The following is a 25,756-nucleotide window of genomic DNA, read 5'->3' as shown; positions in this document are numbered from 1 at the left end:
ATATTTTTAAATTTTTAAGTAGGGAGGTGGAGGTCTCACTGTGTTGCCCAGGCTGGTCTCGAACTCTTGGCCTCAAGCAGTTTGGCTGCCTCAAAATCCCAAAGTGCTGGGATTTTAGGCGTGAGCCACCGTGCCCAGCCTAAGTACTGAGTTGTTAACTACATGTTCTGCACTGTGCTGAGAACTTTAGAATGTTGTATTTTGCTTACTCCTCGCAGCTGCCCTCATTTTACAGATGAGGAAACTGAGACTCGGGGAAGTAAAGCGACTTGCACAGAGTTGGACTGGAGGCATGCAGTGGGGCCACGGGTGAAAGGCTGGGTCAGGGATGGGAAGTGGTGCTGGCTTTCTAGATGTGACTTCTCTGTTGCAGACGATCCTGAAGATTCTCGTCTCCGGGGGCGGCAAGTCACGGACAGGTGTGATGATCCCCATCCCACAGTATCCCCTCTATTCAGCCGTCATCTCTGAGCTTGATGCCATCCAGGTGAACTACTACCTGGATGAGGAGAACTGCTGGGCGCTGAATGTGAATGAGCTCCGGCGGGCGGTGCAGGAGGCCAAAGACCACTGTGACCCTAAGGTGCTCTGCATAATCAACCCCGGGAACCCCACAGGTCTGCACTTTACTTCCTCTCCAGTTTCGTAGAGGGTGGGGGTGGCTGATACACTGGCTGTCTAGAAACCAAAGAGTTAAATAATTGGAGGTTCTCTCTGCCCTTAGTTTCCCTTCCAGATTTGCTAACCTAAAGCCATGAAATTTGCCACAGGCCACCTCAAGAGGTGAGTAGGCCAGGCGCGGTGGCCCATGCCTGTAATCCCAGCACTTTGGGAGGCCGAGGCAGATGGATCACTTGAGGTCAGAAATTGGAGACCAGCCTAGCCAACATGGCAAAACCCTGTCTCTACTAAAAACACAAAAATTAGCAGGGCATGGTGGTGTGCGCCTGTAGTCCCAGCTGCTCAGGAGGCTGAAGCATGAGATTTGCTTGAACTCGGGAGGCAGAGGTTTCAGTGAGCTGAGATCACGCCACTGCACTCCAGCCTGGGTGACAGAGTGAGACTCTGTTAAAAAAAAAAAAAAAAAAAAAAATTAGCCAGGCATGGTGGTACATGCGGTCCCAGCTACTAGGGAGGCTAAGGTGGAAGGATCGTTTGAACCCAGGAGGCAGAGGTTGCAGTGAGCCGAGATTATACCACTGCACTCCAGCCTGGGCAATAGAATGAGACCTTGTCTACAAAAAAGTGAGTAAATGCAGACATTTTCTTGGGCAGTTTGAATAATAATAATTATTTTATAGAGATTGGGTCTTACTCTGGCTCCAGGCCTGGCTGAAGTGCAAGTGATATGATCATAACTCACTGCAGCCTTGAACTCCTGGAGATCTTCCTGTCTTAGCCTCCTGAGTAGCTCAGACTATGGGCAGCACCACCACGCCCAGCTAATATTTTAATTTTTTATTTTTGTAGAGACAAGGTCTTGCTGTGTGTCCCAGGCTGGTCTTAACTCCTGGCCTCAAGTGATCCAAAGCACTGGGATTATAGGCATGAGCCACTGCACCCAGCCAGGGTTGTATTGTTATTTTTAAGACTGGTTTTTTGGGTGTTTTTTTCCCTGTTCTTACATTTGCAAAGACTTGCCTCCTTGAGATTATTTACTCACAGACTTACCATTAATCATAGGCCTCATTTTGCCGTCACTCCTCCTTATTTTTCTGAACTGGTTTTGAGAATGCTGGTGTGTGTGTTGGTTTTTCTTTGATACAGCACTGCTGTGTACCTTTAAGGCCTGAGAGGAAAATGTCATATTCAAAACAAAAGCAACTAAACCAAAAAAACCACCAATTTCCAGAAGTTGAAAAGCACCTCCAATTTTGCATATTTTTCTTTAAAAAAAAGTCCACAGTCCTGCCTGTTTTGATCTTTCTGGGCCGCTGGCTTCATATGCCCCCAGTGCTATTTGGACACAGAGAACAAGGGCTCCTCTCTCCTCCTTTGTTGAGATAAATTGGGTCAGGGCCAAAATGCATTGGAGTTGGTTGTGGAATCTGTTTCTCGGGAACATCAAATGATGCTTCAGTCAGCTGAAAACACCCCTTGAATTCCCAAGTGCAGAAAATGGGTGCAGCTGGCGATACCACTGGCTTGTTTACCCCAGCTCCTGGGAGTGTGGGGGATAAAGATTCAGTAGGAAAATAACATAGAGCTGGCTTCTCAATCCTGGTTGTACATTAGAATCACAAAGGGAACTTTGAAAAATCTCAAAATTGAGGCCACACCCTAGGATCTCTGAGATATCGGTAGCCTGTGCTGCCGAGGGTGAGACCCACTGCCTCAGAAGCATGGTGCCCAAGCTGCAGGGCCCCACTTCAGACACTTGGATGTAATTGGGCCGGGGTATGGTTTGAGAGTTTGCATCTCTAACAAATTCCCAGGTGATACTGATGCCAGGCCCAGGACCACACTTGGGGTAGCAAGTTCTGCAACATCTTGGGAAAGACACTGTACCTAGTCCACATCACAGAGTCAACACATTCTTGGCCAGGTGTTTACATAAATCTTTTCACCTTGACTGAGAAGAAGTCATTGTACCAGAGATTCTCCTGCTCTGGGTAAAGAGGTCATTTTCTATTAATCTGATATATTAACATAAGTAATTTTTATAAAGAATAACTTGATGAGTGGGCAGGACCTGGCCTTGCTCCTGCGGTCTTCACTGTGTGAGAGTCAGTCAGCTGTGAGAAGAGGGTCTCTGGAAAATAGAAACCCACATGTGGTGACCATATGTCTTGTCTGGACCACACACTGTGACCAGGGTGGCTTAAAGGTGTCAAAGTGGACTGGGTTCTTAAACCAGGGCCCTTTTGGTTTCAAGACAGAAACCCAACTTGAGACTGAAGGGATTGGAGGGTGGAACTGTGGAGTGCAGGGGTGAAGCAGTGCGCCTGAGTCAGAGTCCATGTCACAGAAGCCTCGGTCCCCTCCTCAGCTCTACCTTCCTCTGGGTTGGAGTCCTCAGGAAGAATCCATCCTTGGAGTGGCTTCAGCACTTTCAGCCATTGCCATCAGCTGAGCTACCTTACAGCAGAGCCTCTTCCAGAGTTTCACCAGGCCCAAGTTGAGTCACCTGCCCATTCCTGAACCAGTCAAATCCCTGGGACTCTGATTGGCAGCTCTGTGTCCCAGGCCTCCTGCTGGAGTTCCCCATAGGACAGTGGTATTAGGCCATTCTTGCATTGCTATAAAGAAATACTTGAGACTGGGTAATTTTTAAGAAAAGAGGCTTGATTGGCTCACAGTTCTGCAGACTGTACAGGAAGCATGGTGGTATCAGCTTCTGGGGAGGCCTCAGGAAGCTTCCAGTCAAAGCGGAAGGTGAAGGGGGAGCAGGCACATCGCATGGCAACAGCAGGAACAAGAGAGAGAATCAGGGCGGGGCAGGGGATGCCGCAGACTTTCAGGGTCCGCCCCCATGACCCAAACACCTCCCACTAGACCCACCTCCAACATGGGGATTACATTTCAACGTGAGATTTGGGTGGGGACAAACATCCGAACTACGCGAACAGTCGTGATCTGTCACTCAAAGGAGGATGCTCAGTCACCAGCTACAGATGTTCCCATCAGCTTTTGGGGAATTAATTTGGCCCAGCCTCGAAAGGTACCTGAGAGACCCCTCTCCAGCCTTTGGGGCCTGTATCAAAGCCATGTCTCATGTCTCCCCCAGCTGGGCACAGCTGTGCCCTGGCCCCTCTAATGCCATATATGACATTCCCTCCTCCTGCACCGCTGTTCATGCACTTGTCTGTTCACTGGCTCAGTGGGCATGCTCTCAGGCGCTGGAGAGAAGTAAGTTCTGCCCTTATCCTCACGCTGACATGGTGTGTAACAGCAGAATTATTTGCACGCACTGGGTCTCATTTCCTTTACTGGGCTGAAGTCTTTTTAAGGCTCTAGTTCTTGCTTAGTCGCTTGTGTTCCCTTTAGCATTTAGTGAACACAGCTTTTCTGGTGCTCAAATCCTGGTTTGCATTCCAACAGGATAAAGTTTGTGGCATCACAAGCATGGAAGGGCAAGACCAGGAGGAATTACAGGCAGGTTCTGCTGCCCTCAGAAGCCAGCCCTTCTCTGTCTGTGAGAATAGTGGCTGGTTTCTTATAGAAACTGGGGCCTGCCACCCTCCTGGCATCCCAGAACCCTGAGCTTTTTAAATAGGAAGCCTAGTTGGTGCTTTCTTGGCAGAAGAAAAGTTGGTCTGTTAGTAAAGGAATTGGTTTATTGCTTAGCTAGTTCAAGATAGAAATTCTAATGGAATCATGCCACAGTCTTACAAGGTATGTGTGTATGTTTTTTCCAGGCATATTTTTTATATTTTTCCATAGACCAGAATATAGGTATTATTAACAAAAAGGTAAGATACTCTGTATACTATTTTGCATATATATATACATATATATACACATATTGTGTGTGTGTACATATATATACATATATACGTATATATTATTTTTTTTTTTTTTTTTTTTTTTTTTTTTATATACATATATACGTATATATGTATATATACGTATGTATATATGTATACTGTTTTGCATATATATACACATATTGTGTGTGTACATATATACATACATACGTATACATGTATATATACGTATATATATGTACACACACACACAATAATAGGCTGGGTACAGAGGCTCATGCCTGTAATCCCAGCACTTTGGGAAGCCGAGGTTGGTGGATGGCTTGAGCCCAGGAGTTTGGGGCTGCAGTGAGCTAGGATCATGTAACTACACTCCAGCAAGAGTGACAGAGCAAGACACTGTAAAGAATATACATACATGCATGTATAGACACATATGTACACACACTTAGATATATATGTAATATACACAGGCATACAGTAAACAAACATGGCCCTTGTTAAGAAGTTAGCAAGCCTGATTGTAGTGGTGGTTTTCCAGAGGATATTGTGAACACATCAGATATTCCCGGTGCCACAATCAAAGCAGGTCTCAGGAAATACTGAGGAAAGGTCCCATTTCTACCTCGTTGCGTTTACTCCTTCCCTCACCTGTACCCATGGCATTTCATGTGAACGGATGGATCACCATCTTGCTGTTTGCACTCATTTCTCTAAAATGGGGGCTGGGTGCGGTAGCTCACGCCTGTAATCTCAGCACTTTGGGAGGCCGAGGCGGGTGGATCACTTGGGGTCAGGAGTTCAAGACCAGCCTGGGTACGTGGTAAAACCCCTTCTCTACAAAAAATACAAAAGTTAGCTGGGCATGGTGGCTCACCCCTGTAGTCCCAGCTATTCGGGAGGCTGAGGCAAGAGAATCACCTGAACCCAGGAGGCAGAGGTTGCGGTGAGCCGAGATTGTGCCACTGCACTCCAGCCTGGGTGACAGAGTGAGACTCCGTCTCAAAAATTAAAGAGAAATAATAAAATGTGTTGTAAGTGTTCTCTGTTAGCGTTAGAGTCGTGCAGCGTGCTCGTCTTTAGTGATGCATGGTAGCAGCTGACAGGAGACACCAAAGCTGGTGCCCAGGCTCATTCACTTAGCATTTATTCTGTAGTTATTTATTGAGCATCTGTTGAGTGCTGTCTTCGAGGGAAGACGATGAGCGGGGAGAGGCCTTGTCCCTGCCTTGTGGAGCTCATGGGTGCCTCTCTGGGGAGAAAGGAGCTAACTCTTCACCTGGTGGCCCCAGCCAATGCGAGTCTCTTCACCATCTGCTGCTGGTGTGCAGTAATCGGGGGAGGGCACGACCTGATAGATTTAACTCCTGCAGTTGTATTTTCCTGCTCTTTGTTTTATTTTTGAGACAGGGTCTTGCTCTGTCACCCAGGCTGGAGTGCAGTGGCACAGTCATAGCTCACTGCAGCCTCAAACTCCTGAGCTCAAGTGATCCTCCAGCCTCAGCCTCCCAAGTAGCTGGGACTACAGCCATAAGCCACCACACCTGGATAATTTTTGTTGTACAGTTGAGGTATTGCTGTGTTGCCCATGCTGTTCTGGAACTCCTGGGCTCAAGCGATCCTCCGACCCTGGCCTCCCGAAGCCACTGAGATTACAGGCGTGAGCCATTGTAGCAGGCCTTTTCTCCCTGCTCCTTATGATGCTTCCATGCCTTTCTGTTCTGCAGCACAGACTACCACACACACACCACATACACACACACACCACAGAGACACGCACACCACACATAGACACATACTACACACACTAAACACAGACACCCACACATGCACATGCACATGTGCGTGCACACACACCCCCCACCACACCTACACAAACACCACATAGACACACACCCCACCACAACTACACACACACCAAATACAGACACACCCCAACACACCTGCACACATATTACACACCACACACAGACACCCCAACACACCTACACACATACCACACAGACACAAACACACTCTTAAACCCCACCACACCTACACATGCAACATATACAGACACACACCCTACCACACCTACACACACACCAAATACAGACACACATACCCTACCACACCTGCACACATTACACACCACACACAGACACACCTCACCACACCTCTACACACACCACACACAGACTCATACCCCCACCACACCTGCGCACACACTACGGACTCACACACACCTCACCACACCGATACCCACACACACCACATACACACAGCCCACACACATTCATACACCCCACCACACCTACATACACACCACACACACCCCATCACACCTACACACATACCACACAGACACACACACACCCCACACCCACACACACCAGACTACACCTACACACACCACACAGACACACATCCACCACACCTACACACAAACCCCACCACACACACCCCACCATGCCAACACACCACACACAGACACATGCACATGTGAGTGTACGTGTGCACACACCCCACCACACCTACACATACCACACCACACCTACACACAAAACCTTCATAAAAATAAGAGCCGGAGGCCGGGTGCGGTGGCTCACGCTTGTAATCCCAGCACTTTGGGAGGCCGAGGTGGGCGGATCACGAGGTCAGGAGATCGAGACCACGGTGAAACCCCTCTACTAAAAATATAAAAAAATTAGCCGGGCGTGGTGGCGGGCGCCTGTAGTCCCAGCTACTCGGAGAGGCTGAGGCAGGAGAATGGCGTGAACCCAGGAGGCGGAGCTTGCAGTGAGCCGAGATTGCGCCACTGCACTCCAGCCTGGGCGGCAGAGGCAGAGCGAGACTCCGTCTCAAAAAAAAAAAAAAAAAAAAAAAAAAAGAGCCGGGCCGTGCGCAGTGGCTCACTCCTGTAATTCCAGCACTTTGGGAGGCCGAGGCAGGTGGATTACCTGAGGTTGGGAGTTCAAGACCAGCCTGACCAACATGGAGAAACCCCCTCTCTACTAAAAATACTAAATTGGCCAGGCGTGGTGGCGCATGCCTATAATCCCAGCTACTCAGGAGGCTGAGGCAGGAGAATGGCGTGAACTCGGGAGGTGGAGCTTGCAGTGAGCCGAGATTGCGCCACTGCACTCCAGCCTAGGTGACAGAGCGAAACTCCGTCTCAAAAAAATAAAAAATAAATAAGAGAGCCGGGTGAGAACCCCTTCTCCCTCGCATAACTGGCTGAGGAGAGTCAGACACACAGGCTGCTCTTCTGGGCGTGCCTGGAGGCCAACTACACCATCATGCATGGCAGCTGGGGAGGGGGGGCTCTGGGTGGGGGGCTCTGGGGGCGGGGTTCTATGGGTCTTAAGGGAACACAGGCACTGAACACAGGCACTGGATGGGCTTCTGACCTGGGGACAATTTAAACAGCATTACAACCGACATTTTGGTTTTCTTGGGGATTTTATAGGCCAGGTACAAAGCAGAAAGTGCATAGAAGATGTGATCCACTTTGCTTGGGAAGAGAAGCTCTTTCTCCTGGCTGATGAGGTAAGAGTGTCCCCACTCGGAGGGAGCAGGCACTAGCTTTCTCTTCTAGAGGGAGGGACCCAGCCCCCATTGTTCTGCAGACAGAGAGAACTGTCTTGGTGTTGGAGGAATGATTCTGGCCTAGGGTGAGGATATTCAGTGTTACAAGTTGTGGGACTGTGACTTAAATTACCCTTTTATTGGTTTGTACTCTCGGTTGTAAATTTCAGAAATTCAGCCCAAATCACTTAAGCTCCAAAAGAAAAAGGAAAAAGAAAAAATGCCGATGGGGTCACAGGTGCGCAGCTGGATCCAGGGGCTTGGACCTTATCTTTCAGGTCCTCTTTCCGTTTTCCACCTCTCTGTGTTGGCATCATACACAGGCCTGTTATCTTCCCAGCCTAGAGATTCCCAGCCTAGGAAAGAGGGCTTTTTGCCCTGGTGGTTCCAGCAAGTCTCAGAATTGAGCCTCATTGGTTCAGCCTGAGTCACACGCCCATTGCTGAACCAATCACTGTGATGTAGGGGTTCCAGTATGCAGATTGGTCAGGCCCAGAGCATAGGGTGGGCCCTCTGCTTTCTTCTCCCAAACCTCCAGATAGAGAACCAAGGAGGGTTATTCCTTGAGGGCCAACTGAGGGGCTCCTACCCAACAAAGGAGGGTGGATTCCCAGTGGCAGAAATGACTGACGCCCACTGCTCATAAAGCTGCAGTTCTGTGCCTCCCAGCGCTTCTGTATCTGCTGTTTCATTTAATTCGCTTACATCTCAGGAAGGGATCTTAACCCTGTACCTGTTGCTTCTTGACCTCCAGTTCTGGAACCAAGGTCTGCTCATTCTTTTTCTGCTTTGTAAGAAAGAAACTGAGGTTCCATCAAATCCTCTTTTTATTTCCTCTTCATTTCTGCGTGGTTTCCTGCGAGCTGCAGCTTCTAGCCCGCTGCCTTCATTTCGTTGCTCCTTGTCACCCCTCCACACACATAAATGCAGACACACACACACGCATACATACACAGACATACAGACACAGACATACACACATATGCATACGTACATACACACAGACACACGTACATAGACACACACACATAATACACATACAGCTTACTCATCAAATTGTTCCCTTAATAGTAGATGGGCCTGATATCTTCTTTTCTAAAGGAGAGAAAGGGCAGCAGAGAGACCCATGGTTTTCCTCATGACCTGGTATACAGAACTTCCTTCTGGGTCTGGGAAGAGGAAGACGAGGAGGACAGGGCCTGGCTTGGCAATGGAGCCAGCTTGACCCTCCGACTGATACCCAGGGCCCTAGAAAGGCTCAGTTTTTCTGATCTCCAAAATAGATGGAGAATTAACCTTAAAGGCCAGAGTGGGTGTCTGCCAGCTGTGAGTGCTGGACTCTGGGGACTGGAAAGAACCAAACGGGTGTAGGTGCTGCTCTGGCAGGGAAAAGTGGGCGGAAGAACACAATGATTCCACTCTGGAGGGGTTAAGTGTTGCAAAGGAAACCCAACAGGGTTAGCTCTTCAAATAGGAGGTCAGAGGAAAGGGGCACTAATGCCGTCGTCACCAGTGTTGGTAAAGCAAGGAAGCACCATGCTTTGGGAGGAGAGTCTGCTTGGGAGGATGGGGGTCTTGGCGCCATCACTGGTCAGATGGGGTGGAAGGGAAGTCTGGGGATTGGGTGGGGACTAGTGTGAGAGAAATCAAGTGAGCTCCTGAGCTGTCTCAGCATCCAGCCTGAGGCCTTGCCTCCTTGCTTATTCCAGAAAGTTCCTTCAGGCACGCTTGGCTCATCCCTGGATGGCACAGGAGGCTGGGCCGGCTGGGCCGGCTGGGCCTCATGGCCCACAGCACCTGTGCCCTCCCTTGCCTTGGCCACACTGGGCAGCAGCCTCTTTGAGGGCCCTTTGGTGACCGTCCCTGCCGTGCCCCCGCAGGTGTACCAGGACAACGTGTACTCTCCAGATTGCAGATTCCACTCCTTCAAGAAGGTGCTGTACGAGATGGGGCCCGAGTACTCCAGCAACGTGGAGCTCGCCTCCTTCCACTCCACCTCCAAGGGCTACATGGGCGAGTACGTGGGCCTCCCTTCCCTCCTGCCACTGCTGGGCCTGCCAGATCCTCACGCTGCCGGCTCCTCTGCCCTGCCCCGTGGTCCACCCACTTGGATGGAGAGAAGGCTGCCCTTATCTGTTGCTTCTGCTGCATCTCCCCAGTGGGAGAGCCGTGGTGTGAGAACAGCCCTGGTACAGGGGCTCAAATAAGGGCAGGCTCAGAGAAGCCAGACAACGGACAAATGGAGTGGAAACAGGACTACGTGGCAGCTTGCGACACCTGGTGTTTTCTCTGTCACCGTTGTTCCGAGGTTGATGGTGTCTGAGGGGTCAGGGAGGGCAGATGGAGCAGACAGACAGATGCTGTTAGGCTGACTGGCCGTGCTCTGGGTGCAGGGCTGCCTTAGGCACTGTGTGACCTCAGAGGCTAAAGGGTCAGCTGTAATCCTGTGTCTGTTCATTCAGCTAATATTTACTGAGCACTTACGATGAGTCCGGCACTGATCTCAGTGCTGGGGATGCTGCAGCGAACACTCTCCTGCCGGCACAAAGCGTGGGTTCTAGTGAGGGGAGAGAGCTGTAGGCAAATGAGTAAATCGTGCGTCCCACAGAGAACAGTCATTAGGAGAGAGGTAGGGGTGGGGTTGAAGGCTGAAGTGGTGCAGCCTCACTGAGGAGTTGGCTTCTGAGTTAAACCCCGAAGGAGTGTGGTGGGGAACTGTGCAGATATCTGGGGGAAGAGCGTTGCAGGCAGCGGGAGCAGCCTGGGCAAAGACCCTGTGGTAGCAGCACACCTGCTGTGCTAGCGGAACACACCTGCCATGTTGGCGGAACAGCCAGGAGCTGGAAAGGAGGGGGCACGGGGGCAGTGGCAGGAGTGGAGACCTGAGAATTATAGGAGGCCGAGTCACCTGGTCCTCTTTGGTGATTGTATTTTTCACTCGTGTTCAGCATGAGATAGGAGCTGTTGGAGGAGGTGTGGCCTTGCTTGGCTGGTGTGTTGCTCCTTCTGGCTGTTGTGTGGTGGGGGATGGGGTACAGATGGGGACAGAGGCCAGGAGGCTGTTACAGTCTCACGGGTGAGATATTGTGCACCAGACAGAGATGGGGAGAGGATCCTGGATGTATTTGAAGGTGGAGTTGATAGGAGTTGTGGGTGGAAAAGACAGGCGTGGGAGAGAAGAGTCAAGGATGAATCCTGGCCAGGTGCGGTGGCTCACGCCTGTGATCCAAGAACTTTGGGAGGTCGAGGTGGGAGGATCACTCGAGGCCAGGAGTTTGAGATCAGCCTGGATAATATAGCAAGACCCCTTCTTTACAAAAAAATGTTTTAAAACTCAGCCAGGGCCGGGCATGGTGGCTCACGCTTGTAATCCCAGCACTTTGGGAGGCCGAGGCGGGCGGATCACGAGGTCAGGAGATCGAGGCCACGGTGAAACCCCATCTCTACTAAAAATACAAAAAATTAGCCGGGGGTGGTGGCGGGCGCTTGTAGTCCCAGCTACTCGGAGAGGCTGAGGCAGGAGAATGGCGTGAACCCGGGAGGCGGAGCTTGCAGTGAGCCGAGATTGCGCCACTGCACTCCAGCCTGGGAGACAGAGCGAGACTCCGTCTCAAAAAAAAAAAAAAAAACACAAAACTCAGCCAGGTTTGGTGGTGCACGCTTCCAGCTACTCTGGAGGCTGAGGTGGGAGGATCGCTTGAGCCCAGGAGTTCCAGGCTGTGGTGAGCTGTGATTACTCCACTGCATAATGAATCCTTATTTGTTTGTTCAAACAACAGGAAGGATGGTGTTGCAGTCAACAGATGAGGAAGGATGAGGGTGAAGCAGGTTTAAGAGGAAAGAGCAGGAGTTTGGTTTTGGACCTGTTAAACTGAAACATGCCAGCTTGGCATCCAGGTGGAGAGAGATGTGTAAGTCTCCAGGCAGGCTGACCTCTGGTGGGTGGTTTAAGTTTGGGAGATGACTGGGTGTGAATTGTAAGATTGTTGGAGCTCTAAGCCTGGACACATCTCATACTTACATGGAGTGAGGCCTGGGCCTGGGCCCCCACTGCTGGGAGGTGAGGAGAAAGAGGAGGAAGCCACAGAGACTGAGGAGAGACCAGTGGGTTTGCAGCAAAGGGCGTGTGTTCCCAACGTGGTGGGGTCCTATTCTGTGCCAGGTGTCGGCGTGGGGAGGGCTCTTGGTTGTTAGGCTGGAACAGCGTAAGCGTGAAGCTCGAAGGAATACTTCCGCCAGGTCAAGGGAGCAGCCCCCTTGGGATGGCTGCCAAACTGTTCTTGGGCTTCTTTGATCTGGGTGCAGGCTAACGTAGGCTGGTCTTTCTGGTCTACCCTGTAGCAGTCCTGGCTCCTTGCTTGACTTCCTTTTGCTCTGTAGCTCTTTTCCTAAACAAATCTGTTCTTGGTGAACTCAGTTTTCAAACTCAAGCATGTTTACCACACACTTATCCATTGCCCCATCTCAGTTATTGATTACGCTACCAGTCAGTGCCCTGATGTTGGGTTCCTGAGTCGTGCCCTGTGTTCTCAGATCTGGATGAATTAGGGTCTGACTGCTTTACTCATTTTGATTCTCTGCTCATCAGCAAAGGATTAAGCAGAAAGTTCTTTCTTTCCGTTTTTGTTATGGGACACTTTTCCGAGATGTTAGAATTTATCTTCCCACCTTGAAATGTCCACTCCAGGGATAAGATGGGAATCTTTGCCAGTTCCGTTCAGCAGTGTGATCCCAAAAGCATGGTTTTTTTGTTTTTTGTTTTGTTTTGTTTTTTTGAGATGTAATCTCGCTCTGGAGCCCAGGCTGGAGTGCAGTGGTGCGATCTTAGCTCACTGCAACCTCTGCCTCCCGGTCTTGGTTCAAGCAATTGTCCTGCCTTAGCCTCCCAAGTAGCTGGGATTAAAGGCATGCGCCACCATGCCAAGCTAATTTTTGTGTTTTTAGTAGAGACAGGTTTCACCATGTTGGCCAGGCTACTCTTGAACTCCTGACCTCAAGTGATCCGTCCACCTCGGCCTCCCAAAGTGCTGTGATTACAGGGCTGAGCCACTGCACCTGGCTCCCCCAAAAGCATGTTACTAAGCATCTCATCGTGTCAGGTGCTCTGAGGCTGGGGGTGGAGGATGCATGGAGGAAGGTTCCTGCCTCTGGCCACCTGCGTTCCTGTGGTCGTTATTGTGAACATTTGCAGCCACACACCAGAGAAGATGTATGTTGCTGATTTGGTCTGGAAAGATTTTTTTTTAACTCGTCACGTGTCCTCAGCTTATTTTCATATGATTTGATTTATAATTTGGCTATAAATTACAGAACTTGGCACGGTGACTCACGCCTGTAATCCCAGCACTTTGGGAAGCTGAGGCGGGAGGATCGCTTGAGGCCAGGAGTTCAAGACCAGACTGGGCAACATAGCAAAACCCTATCTCTACATACATAAAAAGTAAAAAAATTAGCCAGGCGTGGTGGCACACACCTACAGGTCCACCTACACAGGTGTGGCACACACCTATAGTCCCAGCTATTTGGGAGGCCGAGGTGGGACTATTGCTTGAGCCTAGGTGGTTGAGGCTGCAGTGAGCTATGATCATGCCACTGCACTCCAGCCTGGGTGACAGAAAAAGATCCTGTCTCTTAGAAAAAAAATAGGAATTTGTATACAATCATCACTGTTGTTCACCTTCCATTGGCAAGAACTCAGCCACACCTGGCCATTAGGTGTTGGGTGTGGGGGTGCTTTCGATTCTGGCTGTCCAAATGGCACTTTGTTGAGGTCTTTCTATAACTGGTGGTCCTCTCCCTCTCTTCGGCCCTCCAGGTGTGGTTACAGAGGAGGCTACATGGAGGTGATCAACCTGCACCCTGAGATCAAGGGCCAGCTGGTGAAGCTGCTATCGGTGCGCCTGTGTCCCCCGGTGTCCGGGCAGGCCGCCATGGACATTGTCGTGAACCCCCCGGTGGCAGGAGAGGAGTCCTTTGAGCAGTTCAGCCGAGTGAGTCCACTGTGATGCGTCCACACCCCTGTGGCCGGGGTCACGAGAGTTCCTGCTGGGCTGGTGGCCAGCCTGTCTCCAGATGGCCAGACAGCAGCCTCCTGAGGGTGTGGCCTGCAGGGGCGCTCATGGCTCTTCAGAGCCTGAACCACCCCCATGAGTTGAAGTCCGGAGGTGCAGCTGGGCATTGTTTGGAAGTAGGAGGACTGTGAGTGTGGGTGGGCAGGTGAACCCTTCCTCTTCCTCACGGCGAGTGTCGAGGAGGGAAGGGAGTTGTGTCCCGATAACTCACTGGGGGGGCTCATGAAACTGAAAAGAAGACGAGAAGGTGGAGGGGCGCAGCATCGATCCCAGGCCCCCACCTGCCTCTGCCAACCCGTGTCCTCACAGCTTGACAGGGTCCTCCAGCTCTGACAGCTTTGACCAGTTCAAACAAAGGAATTTATGGGTCAGGTAACCTAGAAGTCAGCTCCCAACTGGTCCAGGCTCACTTCTTTTTTAAAAAATTGTGGTAAAGTGCACATAAAGTCGACCTTTTTAACCTTTATAAAGTGCTCCGTTTTCTGGCATTCAGGACATTCACACTGTTGTGCTGCCATCACTGCCATCCATCTCCAGAGCCATTCCATGATCCCACACTGAGCTCTACCTGTTACCCACTAACACCCTACCCTGCCCTCCCCTTAGCCCCGGCAGCCACCCTTCTACCCCCTTCTCTCTGCACTCACCTCCTCAAGGTTCCTCATATAAATGGAGTCATGTTGGCCGGGCGTAGTGGCTCACGCCTGTAATCCCAGCACTGTGGGAGGTTATGGCGGGTGGATCACCTGAGGTCAGGAGTTTGAGACCAGCCCGGCCAACATGGTCAAACCTCATCTCTACTAAAAATACAAAAATCAGCCGGGGATGGTACATGCCTGTTATCCCAACTACTGAGGCAGGAGAATCACTTGAACCCGGGAGGTGGAGGTTGCAGTGGGCTGAGATTGCGCCATGGCACTCCAGCCTGGGTGACAGAGCAAGACTCCGTTTAAAAACAAAAAAAGCAGAGTCATGTCTTATTTGTCTTTTTGTGACTGGCTTATTTTCCTTATCATGATGTCCTCCAGGTCCATCTGTGTTGTGGCCCATGTTGTGATTCCAGACTGAACCACGCTCCCCACGTGGACAGGCCACATAGTGCTTATGCCTCCATCTGCAGCCCACATCTTCCACGCCACTTGGCCGGCGGCACCTGTGGAAGCCCTGGACGGCGACTCTGCTCCAGCTGTGGACATACACCCAGCTCAGGCCCAGTCACTGACCCTGACTTGTTCTGCCTGGGTCCTGTGCTGCATGCACACCACACAGACAGAGGGTGGGGCACATTGGTCCCCCCAGATGCATTGGTGGGGTCCGTCTGCAGAAGAATGGGCATGTGTCTTAGAAGCACGTTCTGAGGAATTCCGTCCAGAGCCAAGTCCATACAGACTGACAGGCAACAACTGGTTTTTCTCATTTTCTGGAAAGACATCCTGGTACGAGAACAGAACCTAGGCTGCCGGGCTCTACCCTTTGGCCTAGAACTCCCTGGTGTCTGTGTGCCCCACACCCCAGGGCACGTGGCAGCCTCCCAGGGTGAGTGCTGTGGAAGAATTCGTGCCAGGAGACGTGTTCCACCCACCTCCCTGTTTTGCTGTGCTCAGGCTCACACAAGCTCTTCTTTGGTCAGTCTGTCTGATACCCCAGTGTTGAAGGAACAGACCACCCCGCCCACTCCGTCTGCGTGGTGTGCATGGGGCATGTGACCCGGGCAGAACAAATCTGAGTCAACGCCTGGGTCAGAGGGGACATGTGTTCAAAGCTGGAGCAAAGTCATCATCCGGGATTTCCGCAAGTGCTGCAGGAAAGATCGGTGGCTGGAGTGAATCTTTATCCAGAGATACTGACTGCTGTGCTATTTCCGTCTCTCTTCAGGAGAAAGAGTCTGTCCTGGGTAATCTGGCCAAAAAAGCAAAGCTGACGGAAGACCTGTTTAACCAAGTCCCAGGAATTCACTGCAACCCCTTGCAGGGGGCCATGTATGCCTTCCCTCGGATCTTCATTCCTGCCAAAGCTGTGGAGGCTGCTCAGGTCTGGGGCATGGGCTGGGCTGGCTCTCTCTTACCAGGTTCACCTGAGATGCTGGGTTGGGGGCCCCTGCTTATCTTGGAGAGCAGAAGTGCTGGCCCTGGAGACTTTGAACTGTATGCACCTCTCGGCCAGATGGTGTTGACCGTGTAAAGATGACAGGTTGTTGGAGGCCCAGCCGTGTGCTGTGATGATGGGCAAACATGAGGTAGGCCCCAGGGGAAAGGAGCTGATCTGGACTCTGTGAATGCTGCTGCTCCCAAGGGCAGTGCCCAGGTGAGATGCCTGCGGGGGAAGCAGCAGGAGCTACCACCTCCACCCAGCCACTGCATCCTGGAGCAGCGCTTCTCAAACTTCAGTGTGTGCACCCATCACCTAGGGCCTTTTTTTTTTTTTTCCTTTTTGTGGAGAACGGGGTCTTGCTAGATTGCCCAGGCAGGTCTCAAACTCCTGGGTTCAAGCTATCCTCCTGCCTCTGCCTCCCTAAGAGTTGGGATTACAGGCTTGAACCACTGTGCCTGGCTTGTTTTGTTTTAATTACATTTTTATAGAGAGCGATGGGGTCTTACTTTGTTGACCAGACTGGTTGTAAACTCCTGGGCCTCAAGGGAACCTCCGATTTCAGCCTCCCAAAGTGCTGGGATTGTAGGCATGAGCCACTGCCTGGCTTGTTTTTTTTTTTTTTTTTTTTTGAGATGGAGTCTTGCTCTGTCGCCCAGGCTGGAGTGCAGTGGTGCGATCTTGGCTCATTGCAAGCTCGGCCTCCCGGGTTCGCGCCATTCTCCTGCCTCAGCCTCCCAAGTAGCTGGGACTACAGGCGCCTGCCACAATGCCCGGATAATTTTTTGTATTTTTAGTAGAGACAGGGTTTCACCGTGTTAGCCAGGATGGTCTCGATCTCCTGACCTCGTGATCTGCCCGCCTCGGCCTCCTGAATACCTTGTTAAACACCCAAGTCTAGGCCCCACCCTAGACCTACAGAATCAGAATTCCTAGTGTTAGGCTGGGTGCAGTGGCTCACACCTGTGGTCTCAGCACTTTGGGAGGCTGAAGTGGGGGGATCATTTGAGCCCAGAAGTTTGAGACCAGCCTGGGCAACATAGTGAAACCCTCTCTACAAAAAATTTAAAACTTAGCTGGGTGGTGCATGCCTGTGGTCCCAGCTCCTTGGGATGCTGAGGTGGGAGGATCACCTGAGCCTGGGAGGTTGAGGCTACAGTGAGCTGTGATCATGCTACTGTACTCCAGCCTGGGCGAGAGCAAGACCTGTTCTCTTAAATAAATTTAAAGAAAAGAATCCTTGGGCCAGGTATGGTGGCTCATGCATGTAATCACCTTTGGGAGGCCAAGGTAGGTGGATCATGTGAGATCAGGAGTTCAAGACCAGCTTGGCCAACATGGTGAAACCGCCATCTCTAAAAATATAAAAAAAATTAGCTGGGCATGGTGGCCTGCAGTGTAATCCCAGCTACTCCGGAGGCTGAGGCAGGGAGACTCGCTTAAATCCGGGAGCTGGAGGTTGTAGTGAGCCGAGATCACGCCATTGCACTCCAGCCTGGGCGACAGAGTGAGACTCTGTCTCAAAAAAAACAATCCCTGGTGTAGTCCAAGCGTGGTGGCTCACGCCTGTAATCCCAGCATTTTGGGAGGCTGAGGCAGGCAGATCACTTGAGGTCAGGAGTTCGAGACCAGCCTGGCCAACATGGCGAAACCCTGTCTTTACTAAAAATACAGAAATTAGCCAGGTGTGGTGTGTGGTGGTGCGTTCCTGTAATTCCAGTTACTCAGGAGGCTGAGGCAGGAGAATTGCTTGATCCCAGGAGGCGGAAGTTGTGGTGAGCCGAAATCATACCACTGCACTCCAGCCTGGGTGACAGAGGGAGACTGTTGCAAAAAAAAAAGAAAAAGAATCCCTGATGATAGAACCCGAGAATCTGTAGTTAACAGGCTCCCCGGGTGGTCATGCAAACCAGTGTGTGGGAAGCAGTGTTGAGAGTGCCTCAGAGAAGCTCGTTCCATGAAAATTGTGTGCAGACCCCAGGGCCCCATTTTCAGAGTATTATGCAGCTTGACCTGCAGGAAGCCACTGCTGATGCCTGTTGAGTGGCTGCCTGGGGATGGGCACTGCCTGATGATGGGCAGGAGCACCACTACCTACACCTGGCTGTCCTGCAGTAGTTTTCAGGTGTCTGTGCCCGGCACCGGCCATCAGCAGTATCCCAGCGTCTGGCCCTGGTCCTCTAAGAGCAGAAGGGGAGAAGGGCACTGCTGTGGGAGAGAGACCTGCCATTTAGATTACATTTGGCTTTGAGGGTTGAATGGTGTGTTTGCAAAGCCAGGAATGATCATGAGCTCTGTCTGCTCCCCTAGGCCCATCAAATGGCTCCAGACATGTTCTACTGCATGAAGCTCCTGGAGGAGACTGGCATCTGTGTCGTGCCCGGCAGTGGCTTTGGGCAGAGGGAAGGCACTTACCACTTCAGGTATGACTTCCTCTCCGCAGTAGGGGCTGGTCCGGGTCTTGTCCAGGGAAATGTGGGCTTCTTGACATGGAGCAGAGGACTACTTCGAAGAGAGAGGTGCGGAGACCCTGTCCTCCCTCGAGTCACCCCCACTCTGTCCTGCCACAGAGCCAAGCTCAGACCCTGCCCAGGGATTAAGAAAAACTGGGTGGTTGTCTGCTTAGGGTTGTATTCCCTGAAAGGTCTTCCTTGACTATTCTGTCTCTCCACTCCGCCATCTGTCCCATCGTTGTCTGAAATGTTCCTAGTAGGGTGTTTTCTTATTTCGCTGTCCGTTTTCAACTCTGCGACGGCAGCACCCAGCTGCCAGTGCCTGGAGTGGTGCTGGCATGTGCTCAGCTCCTGGCGGCACCCGGGGCCGTGGTGCTGCCTGTGATCCCGGAGCCTGCTGAGGAGCTGCAGTGGAATTTGCGCCACTCACGCCCAGGGCATACCCCATTCTGGCCCTGCATGGATGGGAATGCCGGTGCCCAGAGCTGAGCTGGCTGGAGCAGAGGTTTTCCACTGAGGCCAGTTCTCTTCAGAACAGCATCTTCCCCGCACATGTTGCTCTCAGATGTCTCCTGCGGCAGATGCTAAAAAAAATAAATGGCATGAGCTGTTAGCACCCGGAGCCAAGTCTTGACTTAGGCAAGGTCATGGGTCGTGTCCCCTGGATGGACAAACCTTATCCGGTTGGCCTTCCCACCCCTGGTCAGGCTCATCTCAGTGGTTGATGGCTTGATCAGAAAGTGATTTAAGCAAGAGGGCTGCCGGGAAGGCCAGGGAGCATATTGGTGGACCAGAGGGAGGTGTTAGTTACTGTGGCAACTTGGGAATTCCTTTGGAACGGAGTTGTGACTGCAGGGTGTCTCACTGTCGGACTGACTAGAGATAAGAAAATCTCCTCAGATAGGAGTGAAATCTCTCTCTGAAACTCTAGGAAAGCCCAAGAGTCATACTTTAGAGAAAGTTCTGTTCAGTGGTCAAAATGTCCCAGAGGGCCGAGTGCAGTGGCTCACACGCTTTGGGAGGCCAAATTCAGGATGGCTTGAGTCCAGGAGTTCAAGACCAGCCTGGGCAACATAGCAAGACCCTGTCTCTACAAAAAATTGTTTAAAAACTAGCCAGGGATGTTGGCACATGCCTGTAATCCTAGCTACTCGGGAGGCTGAGATGGGAGATCGCCTGAGCCGAAGAGTTTGAGGCTGCAGTGATCTATGATTGCTCTACTTCATTCAAGCTGGGGCAGCAGAGTGAGACCCTGTCTCCAAAAAAAAAAAAAAGTGACTGGGTGCAGTGGCTCATGCTTGTAATCCCAGCACTTTGGGAGGCCAAGGCGAGCGGATCATGAGGTCAGGAGTTCAAGACCAGCCTGGTCAACATGGTGAAACCCCGTCTCTACTAAAAATACAAAAATTAGCTGGGCATGGTGGTAGGCATCTGTAATCCCAGCTACTCGGGAGGCTGAGGCAGGACAATTGTTTGAACCTGGGAGGTGGAGGTTGTAGTGATCGCGCAATTGCACTCCAGCCTGGGCAACGAGCAAAATTCCATCTCAAAAAAAAAAAAAAGTGATGCAGGCCTTCTGCAGTAATGGGTGGATGTGTCTTAGCCTAAATGCTGCTCCAGTTTATTGCTTTTGTTCACGTGTATTACTTGGGTGAAAAAACCAACATATGAATGAAGGGGAAAGTGGTCCAAGTGCTGGGCACTGTCTGGGCTGGAGCTGTCGAAGCAGACCAGGCAGACCTCCCTCCTCCATTCCTAGACGCAGTTGAGCCACTGGATTCGTTCCTCTCCCATCTTGCAGAGCAGCCAGGCTGACAGTGTTGTCTCTCCTGCCAGGATGACCATCCTCCCGCCAGTGGAGAAGCTGAAAACGGTGCTGCAGAAGGTGAAGGACTTCCACATCAACTTCCTGGAGAACTACGCGTGAGGACGCCTGAGCCCCAGCGGGAGACCTGTCCTCGGCTCTTCCTCCCAATGCCCGCCAGGCTGAACTCGCCTCCCCCATGACTGCCTCGGGCCTCGCAGAGGCTGCTGGTCACTTCGTCATCATTTTGCCCCCGGAGACGTCTTTCCTTGTGCCTTGATGTTGAGAGCGCCTCTCTTTTGAGCAAACAAGCATTCTATATGCAACCAGAGTAGAGGGGACCTGCTCAGCAGGTGTGGCCAGGGTTCTCTGAATCTGTTATTGTTTTTGCTTCTGGAAAGTGCATTTGGGATTTACAACAACTAGGGTGTGTTGGGTGAGATGTTTCAGATCTGGAGAAATAAGCAGGTGTCGGGAAATGTGTGACTTAACCGTGGTGAGGGCTGGAAATCCAAACTCACCACCACGATCTGTGAAATAAAGCCCTTAGCGGTGTGAAGCATCCGGTCCTTTGAACAGAAGGGCCTGGAAGGCCCCTGGGGCTGAGAGAGGGTCCGCCCGGTGGCCTGGAGGCAGGCGCGGGGAGCGCAGTAGCACGTGGACTGGGCAGGATGTTGCACTAGCTTGGGGTAGATGCTGGGGGCTGTGGCCACACTCAGAGGGCCCCACGGTGAGGCGTGGGGGTAAGCCAGGCTGCAGGAGGAAGCTGGTGTCCGCTTCCCAGCAACGCAGCCAGGCCTGAGAATTCTGTGCCCCCGGCGGGCTTTGGGAATGAGGGGTTCCCTTGAACATGCGTAGGCTGGAACCCCGTCTGAGAGGTCTCCCTGAATTTCAGGGACACAAGGTGCAGCCTGGCAGTGTCCCAGTTCCGTGGAGAGAGCCGCTGGAATGGTGTGGACCCATCCCGCGGGTGACCAGTGCCTGTTGTCCCCGGTGCCTGACCGAGCCTGTGTGCACACCGCCCCCTGCTGGTGACAGCGGGGAAACGGGCTGAAAACAAGGGCAATACCCGGGACCTGCCGAGCAGCCAAGGCCCTGGCCTTTCTTGAATGGTGGCGAGCTGAATCTGGTCGGTTTCTTAGCTTTTAGGTGGTAAAAGTGCCTGGCAGCTTGGCTGCTGTGGAGGAGTCAGTGAGTCGTGGTTGGAGGTTCATTGCTGTGCTTTCATGCAGAGTGTTTTGCCTTCACGTTAGCTTCCGGCTCTCCTCCCAGGCTGCAGACTGTGGCATCAGGCTTCTCCCAGGACAGGAGGGTGCCATCCCCCAGCATGCGGCTTCTCTGCCATTAGCAACCCTGGGCGGGCCGACCACACTCGAGGCTGTGGTGCTACGGGCTTAGCCCTCGCCTCCCTCACTGGGAGCCTCCCCATCCTCCCTGCCTTCCCCAGTGGGAAGTTAGGGAAGCTCAGGAGCCTGGGACCCCGCATGTCCCAAAATGGAATTGGAGGAGCTGGAGAGAAAGCAGAAGAGGCCGAGGAGTGAGGCAGCAGCCTCTATGCTGTGATTTCCACACCGGGTCCGTGCAGAGGAAACAGAAACTCCAAACTGTCCTTACCCACCGACATCAGCCCCTATGAAGAAAGTAGCCACAATCTCAAATAACAAAAGGGAATGTTCTAAAACTTTTCCTTCCTTAAAAAATGGAGAAAATTGCACTTGTGCTTGCTGTGTGGTATATAAACCAGGATGAGTCCCAGAGTCATGAGGTTTCTGGTGGAAAGGTTAAATCGTAGAAGCTAGTATATTTTTTATATTTTTGTAACAATTGCTTTTTCATGGGGGAGGCGGGGTTAGTATTTATAGTCCTAACAAGTCCAGTAATTTTTTATAAATCTCTTCAGATTATAAACAGCCCCTAAAAACTTTACAACGTTTACACAGTTTTTTTAAAAGAGACTATACACTTGATTTGCTTCAAAATAAGTAAGGTCAGCTAGTCTAGGAGGTTAACATTGGGTAGGAATGCTGATCATGATAGGTTTGGTTTTCTACAGATTCTGTTCCAGTGCCTTTCCTGTCCAGGCACTGAGAAAGTTGTTTGTCATTTGAGGTCGCACTTGGAAGTTACATCTGTGAAGTTTCTGTCATTCGTCCAGATCTGTGTGTGTAGCATGTGCTGAGGAAGCACGTGCTGGGCTGTGCCTCAGACAGCGCATCACCGTGCACCCAGAGGCTTGCCTGGCTGTTCCTGTTCTGGTGTGTGTGGAGTGTTAGGGAGGAACAGATGCAGATCATCCTGTGGCTGTTTTCCCGTCTAGGTTCTCACAGGCATCTCCTGACAAAGGTACTTAACAATGGCTCTGCTGGAAATTTCTATAAATAAAATGTCCAAAATGGTGACTGTGTTTAACTTTCATTGTAGTTTGAATCTAAACATTGAGGACATTACTAACTTTACACCTTCACTCTTTGTAATTTGTGTTCCCAGCACAATAACGGGCATTTCCCCCAAACGTGACAGAACTCCAGGCATGGCTTCTCAGCTTCCATGTCTTCTTTTTTTTTTTTTTTGGAGACCGAGTCTTACTCTGTCGCTGGAGTGCAGTGGCACGATCCCAGCTCACTGCAACCTCTGCCTCCCAGGTTCAGGCGATTCTCCTGCCTCAGCCTCCCGAGTAGCTGGGATTACAGGTTTGTGCCACCACACCCAGCTAATTTTATATATTTAGTAGAGACGTGGTTTCACCGTGTTAGCCAGGCTGATCTCGAACTCCCAACCTCCGATGATCCGCCTGCTTCAGCCTCCCAAAGTGCTGGGATTACAGGCGTGAGCCATGTTGCCCACCCTCCATGTCGTCTTAGGGCTTGATCCTAAGACCCCTGCGCTGCTTTTTTGTTCACTTGTGGTGGAGAAGCTTCATGGATTCTTTGGAATAGAATGTGATTCAAATGAACACAGACCGTGGCTGCCTGGTGGAAGAGAAATAAGAACAAACAGCCTCTTCCCCGGGGCTGGGGAGGGTGGGCGGGCGAGGGAGCACTGGAGGCCCGTGGGCAAAGGGGGAATTGTCTATACAAGGGAGTTCATTCATTTCCCATATCGACGTTTGATTTTGATGAGTGATTTTGGAATTCAGGACTTTTTCTCAAAACTAAAATTTCTGTGTCTTCACTAAAGAAAATTTGGTGGCCAGATGCAGTGGCTCATGCCTATAATCCCAGCACTTTAGGAGGCCAAAGTAGGAGGATCGCTGGAGCCCAGGAGTTGGAGACCAGCCTGGGCAACCAAAAAAGATGCTATCTCTGTAAAAATTCAAAAAATTAGCTGAGCATGGTGGTGTGCACCTGTGGCCCTGTCTGCATGGGAGGCTGAGGCAGAAGGATCACTTGGGCCCAGTAGTTCGAGACCAGCCTGGGCAACATAGACCCTGTCTCTACAAAAAAAAATTGAACAAATTAGCCAGGTGTCGGGGCACACACCTATAGTCCCAGCTACTTGAGAGGCTGAGGTGGGAGGATCACTTGAGCCCAGGAGGTTGAGCCTATAGTGAGCCATGATCACACCACTGCATGCTAGCCTGAGTGACACAGCAAGACCCAGTCTTCTTTTTTTTTTTTGAGACGGAGTCTTATTGCCCAGGCTAGAGTGCAGTGGTATGTTACTGGCTCACCGCCACCTCTGCCTCCCGGGTTCAAGTGATTCTCCTGCCTCAGCCTCCCAAGTAGCTGGGATTATAGGCATGCTCCACCATGCCTGACTAATTTTGTATTTTTAGTAGAGACGGTTTCTCGATGTTGGTCAGGCTGGTCTCGAACTCCTGACCTCAGGCGATCCGCCCACCTCGGCCTCCCATAGTGTTGGGATTACAGGTGTGAGCCACCATGCCCAGCCGACTCAGTCTCTTAAAATTTGGAAAATATAGAAAGAGAAAATTAACTTCAGTTGGAAGTGATAGAAATCCACGCAGAGTAGCATCAGCAGAAAGAGGAAGTATGGCCTTGCGCACCTGGGAGGGAAGCCGGCTTCGGTTTTCAAATTCACTCTGTTAAATGCAGTCTGTCTTGTCCAACTCCACTTGGAAAAATCCCAAGGGAGGATCCTAATTGGCTGCCTGGGCCCATGTGCCTTTCTCTGAGCCCGCCTCTGACCCATGAGAATAAGGGGCTTTGGGTGGCCCTGTTCACAGAGCAGGAGGAGGTGGAGCCCACTGGGGCCATAATATTGAAGAGGAGACGCTGCTCCCCATAGGAAAGGGAGTTGGATGTGGTGCTGCCCCAGCAAAACCCATTTACCACAGGGCCTTTTCAGAGAGGGATAGAGGAGGGAGGGGTGAGTTCAGGGTGGGTTGAGGGGCTGAGCGTGGTGGCTCACACCTGTAATCCCAGCACTTTGGGAGGCGGAGGCGGGAGGTTTGTTTGAGGCTGGGAGTTCAAAACCATCCTGGGCAACAGTGAGACCCCCACCTCTACAAAAACTATTTTTAAAAATTACCCAGGCATGGTTACACATGTCTGTGGTCCCAGCTACTCAGGAGGCCAAGGCCAGAGGATCGCTTGATGCCCAGGAGTTCAAGCTGCAGGGAATTGTGACAGCACCACTGCACGTCAACCTGAGCCACAGAGCAGGACCCAGTCTCTTAAAAAAAAAAGTAGGGTGTTGGCGGAGGTGGAAGTGAGCCAAGATGATGTCACTGCACTCCAACCTGGGCGACTGAGCCAAACCTTGTCTCAAAAAAAAAAAAAAAAAAAAAGTGGGTGATGCGTAGAAGGGAGGGGATGATGCTGTTTTCTACTGGTGGGTGCCTGACCACTTCTCAGTGCTGTCTGCTGATATCCTGTCACTCTGCCCCCCAAGTGGGGAGAACTCCAAGAAGAAGGAAGATGAACCTTACTGCCAGCCATCCATCGGCTCTCTTCCTTAGGAGGCACAGGTCAGCTGGAGAGTCAGAGAGAGATTTTATTTTCCACTTTAAAAAAAGATATACTGACCTTTTGGTTCTCCTCTCCAATTTCATCTGCCTTTGCTCTGAATGCAAATATTGGGGGCATCCCTCAAAGTCCTTTTGAAGATACTAAATTTTAAAACTTTTTTTTTTTTTTTTTTGAGATGGAGTCTCACTCTGTCTCCCAGGCTGGAGTGCAGTAGCGCGATCTCAGCTCACTGCAAGCTCCACCTCCCAGGTTCACGCCATTCTCCTGCCTCAGTCTCCCCTGGGACTACAGGCGCCCGCCACCAGGCCGGCTAATTATTTTGTATTTTTAGTAGAGACAGGGTTTCACCGTGTTAGCCAGGATGGTCTCGATCTCCTGACCTTGTGAACCGTCCACCTGGGCCTCCCAAAGTGCT

The 25,756-nt window shown here is 51.3% G+C and overlaps 1 protein-coding gene across 3 annotated transcripts in view; it reads left to right on the top strand.

Moving 5' to 3' along the window:
• The window catches only part of GPT2 (glutamic--pyruvic transaminase 2), a 48,949-nt gene extending 26,140 nt beyond the window's left edge, over positions 1-22,809 (top strand). For 2 of the 3 annotated variants that reach the window (XM_030797597.1, XM_030797598.1), the window contains 6 exons: positions 374-617; positions 7,876-7,955; positions 9,875-10,011; positions 13,810-13,984; positions 15,941-16,096; positions 18,464-18,847. In XM_030797597.1, coding sequence (XP_030653457.1) covers positions 374-617; positions 7,876-7,955; positions 9,875-10,011; positions 13,810-13,984; positions 15,941-16,096; positions 18,464-18,808 — 1,137 coding nt within the window. In that variant the 3' untranslated portion in view covers positions 18,809-18,847. Of the gene's footprint in view, positions 1-373; positions 618-7,875; positions 7,956-9,874; positions 10,012-13,809; positions 13,985-15,940; positions 16,097-18,463; positions 18,848-20,442 lie in introns of those variants that run through there. The other variant, XM_003280405.4, reaches the window with a different exon arrangement.
• The last annotated feature ends 2,947 nt before the right edge of the window (positions 22,810-25,756 follow it).

The sequence above is a fragment of the Nomascus leucogenys genome, chromosome 2, assembly GCF_006542625.1.
Source record: "Nomascus leucogenys isolate Asia chromosome 2, Asia_NLE_v1, whole genome shotgun sequence".
Lineage (NCBI taxonomy): Eukaryota > Metazoa > Chordata > Mammalia > Primates > Hylobatidae > Nomascus > Nomascus leucogenys.
Note: the sequence above shows the minus strand (reverse complement) of the source record. Positions and strands in the feature narration are given on the sequence as shown.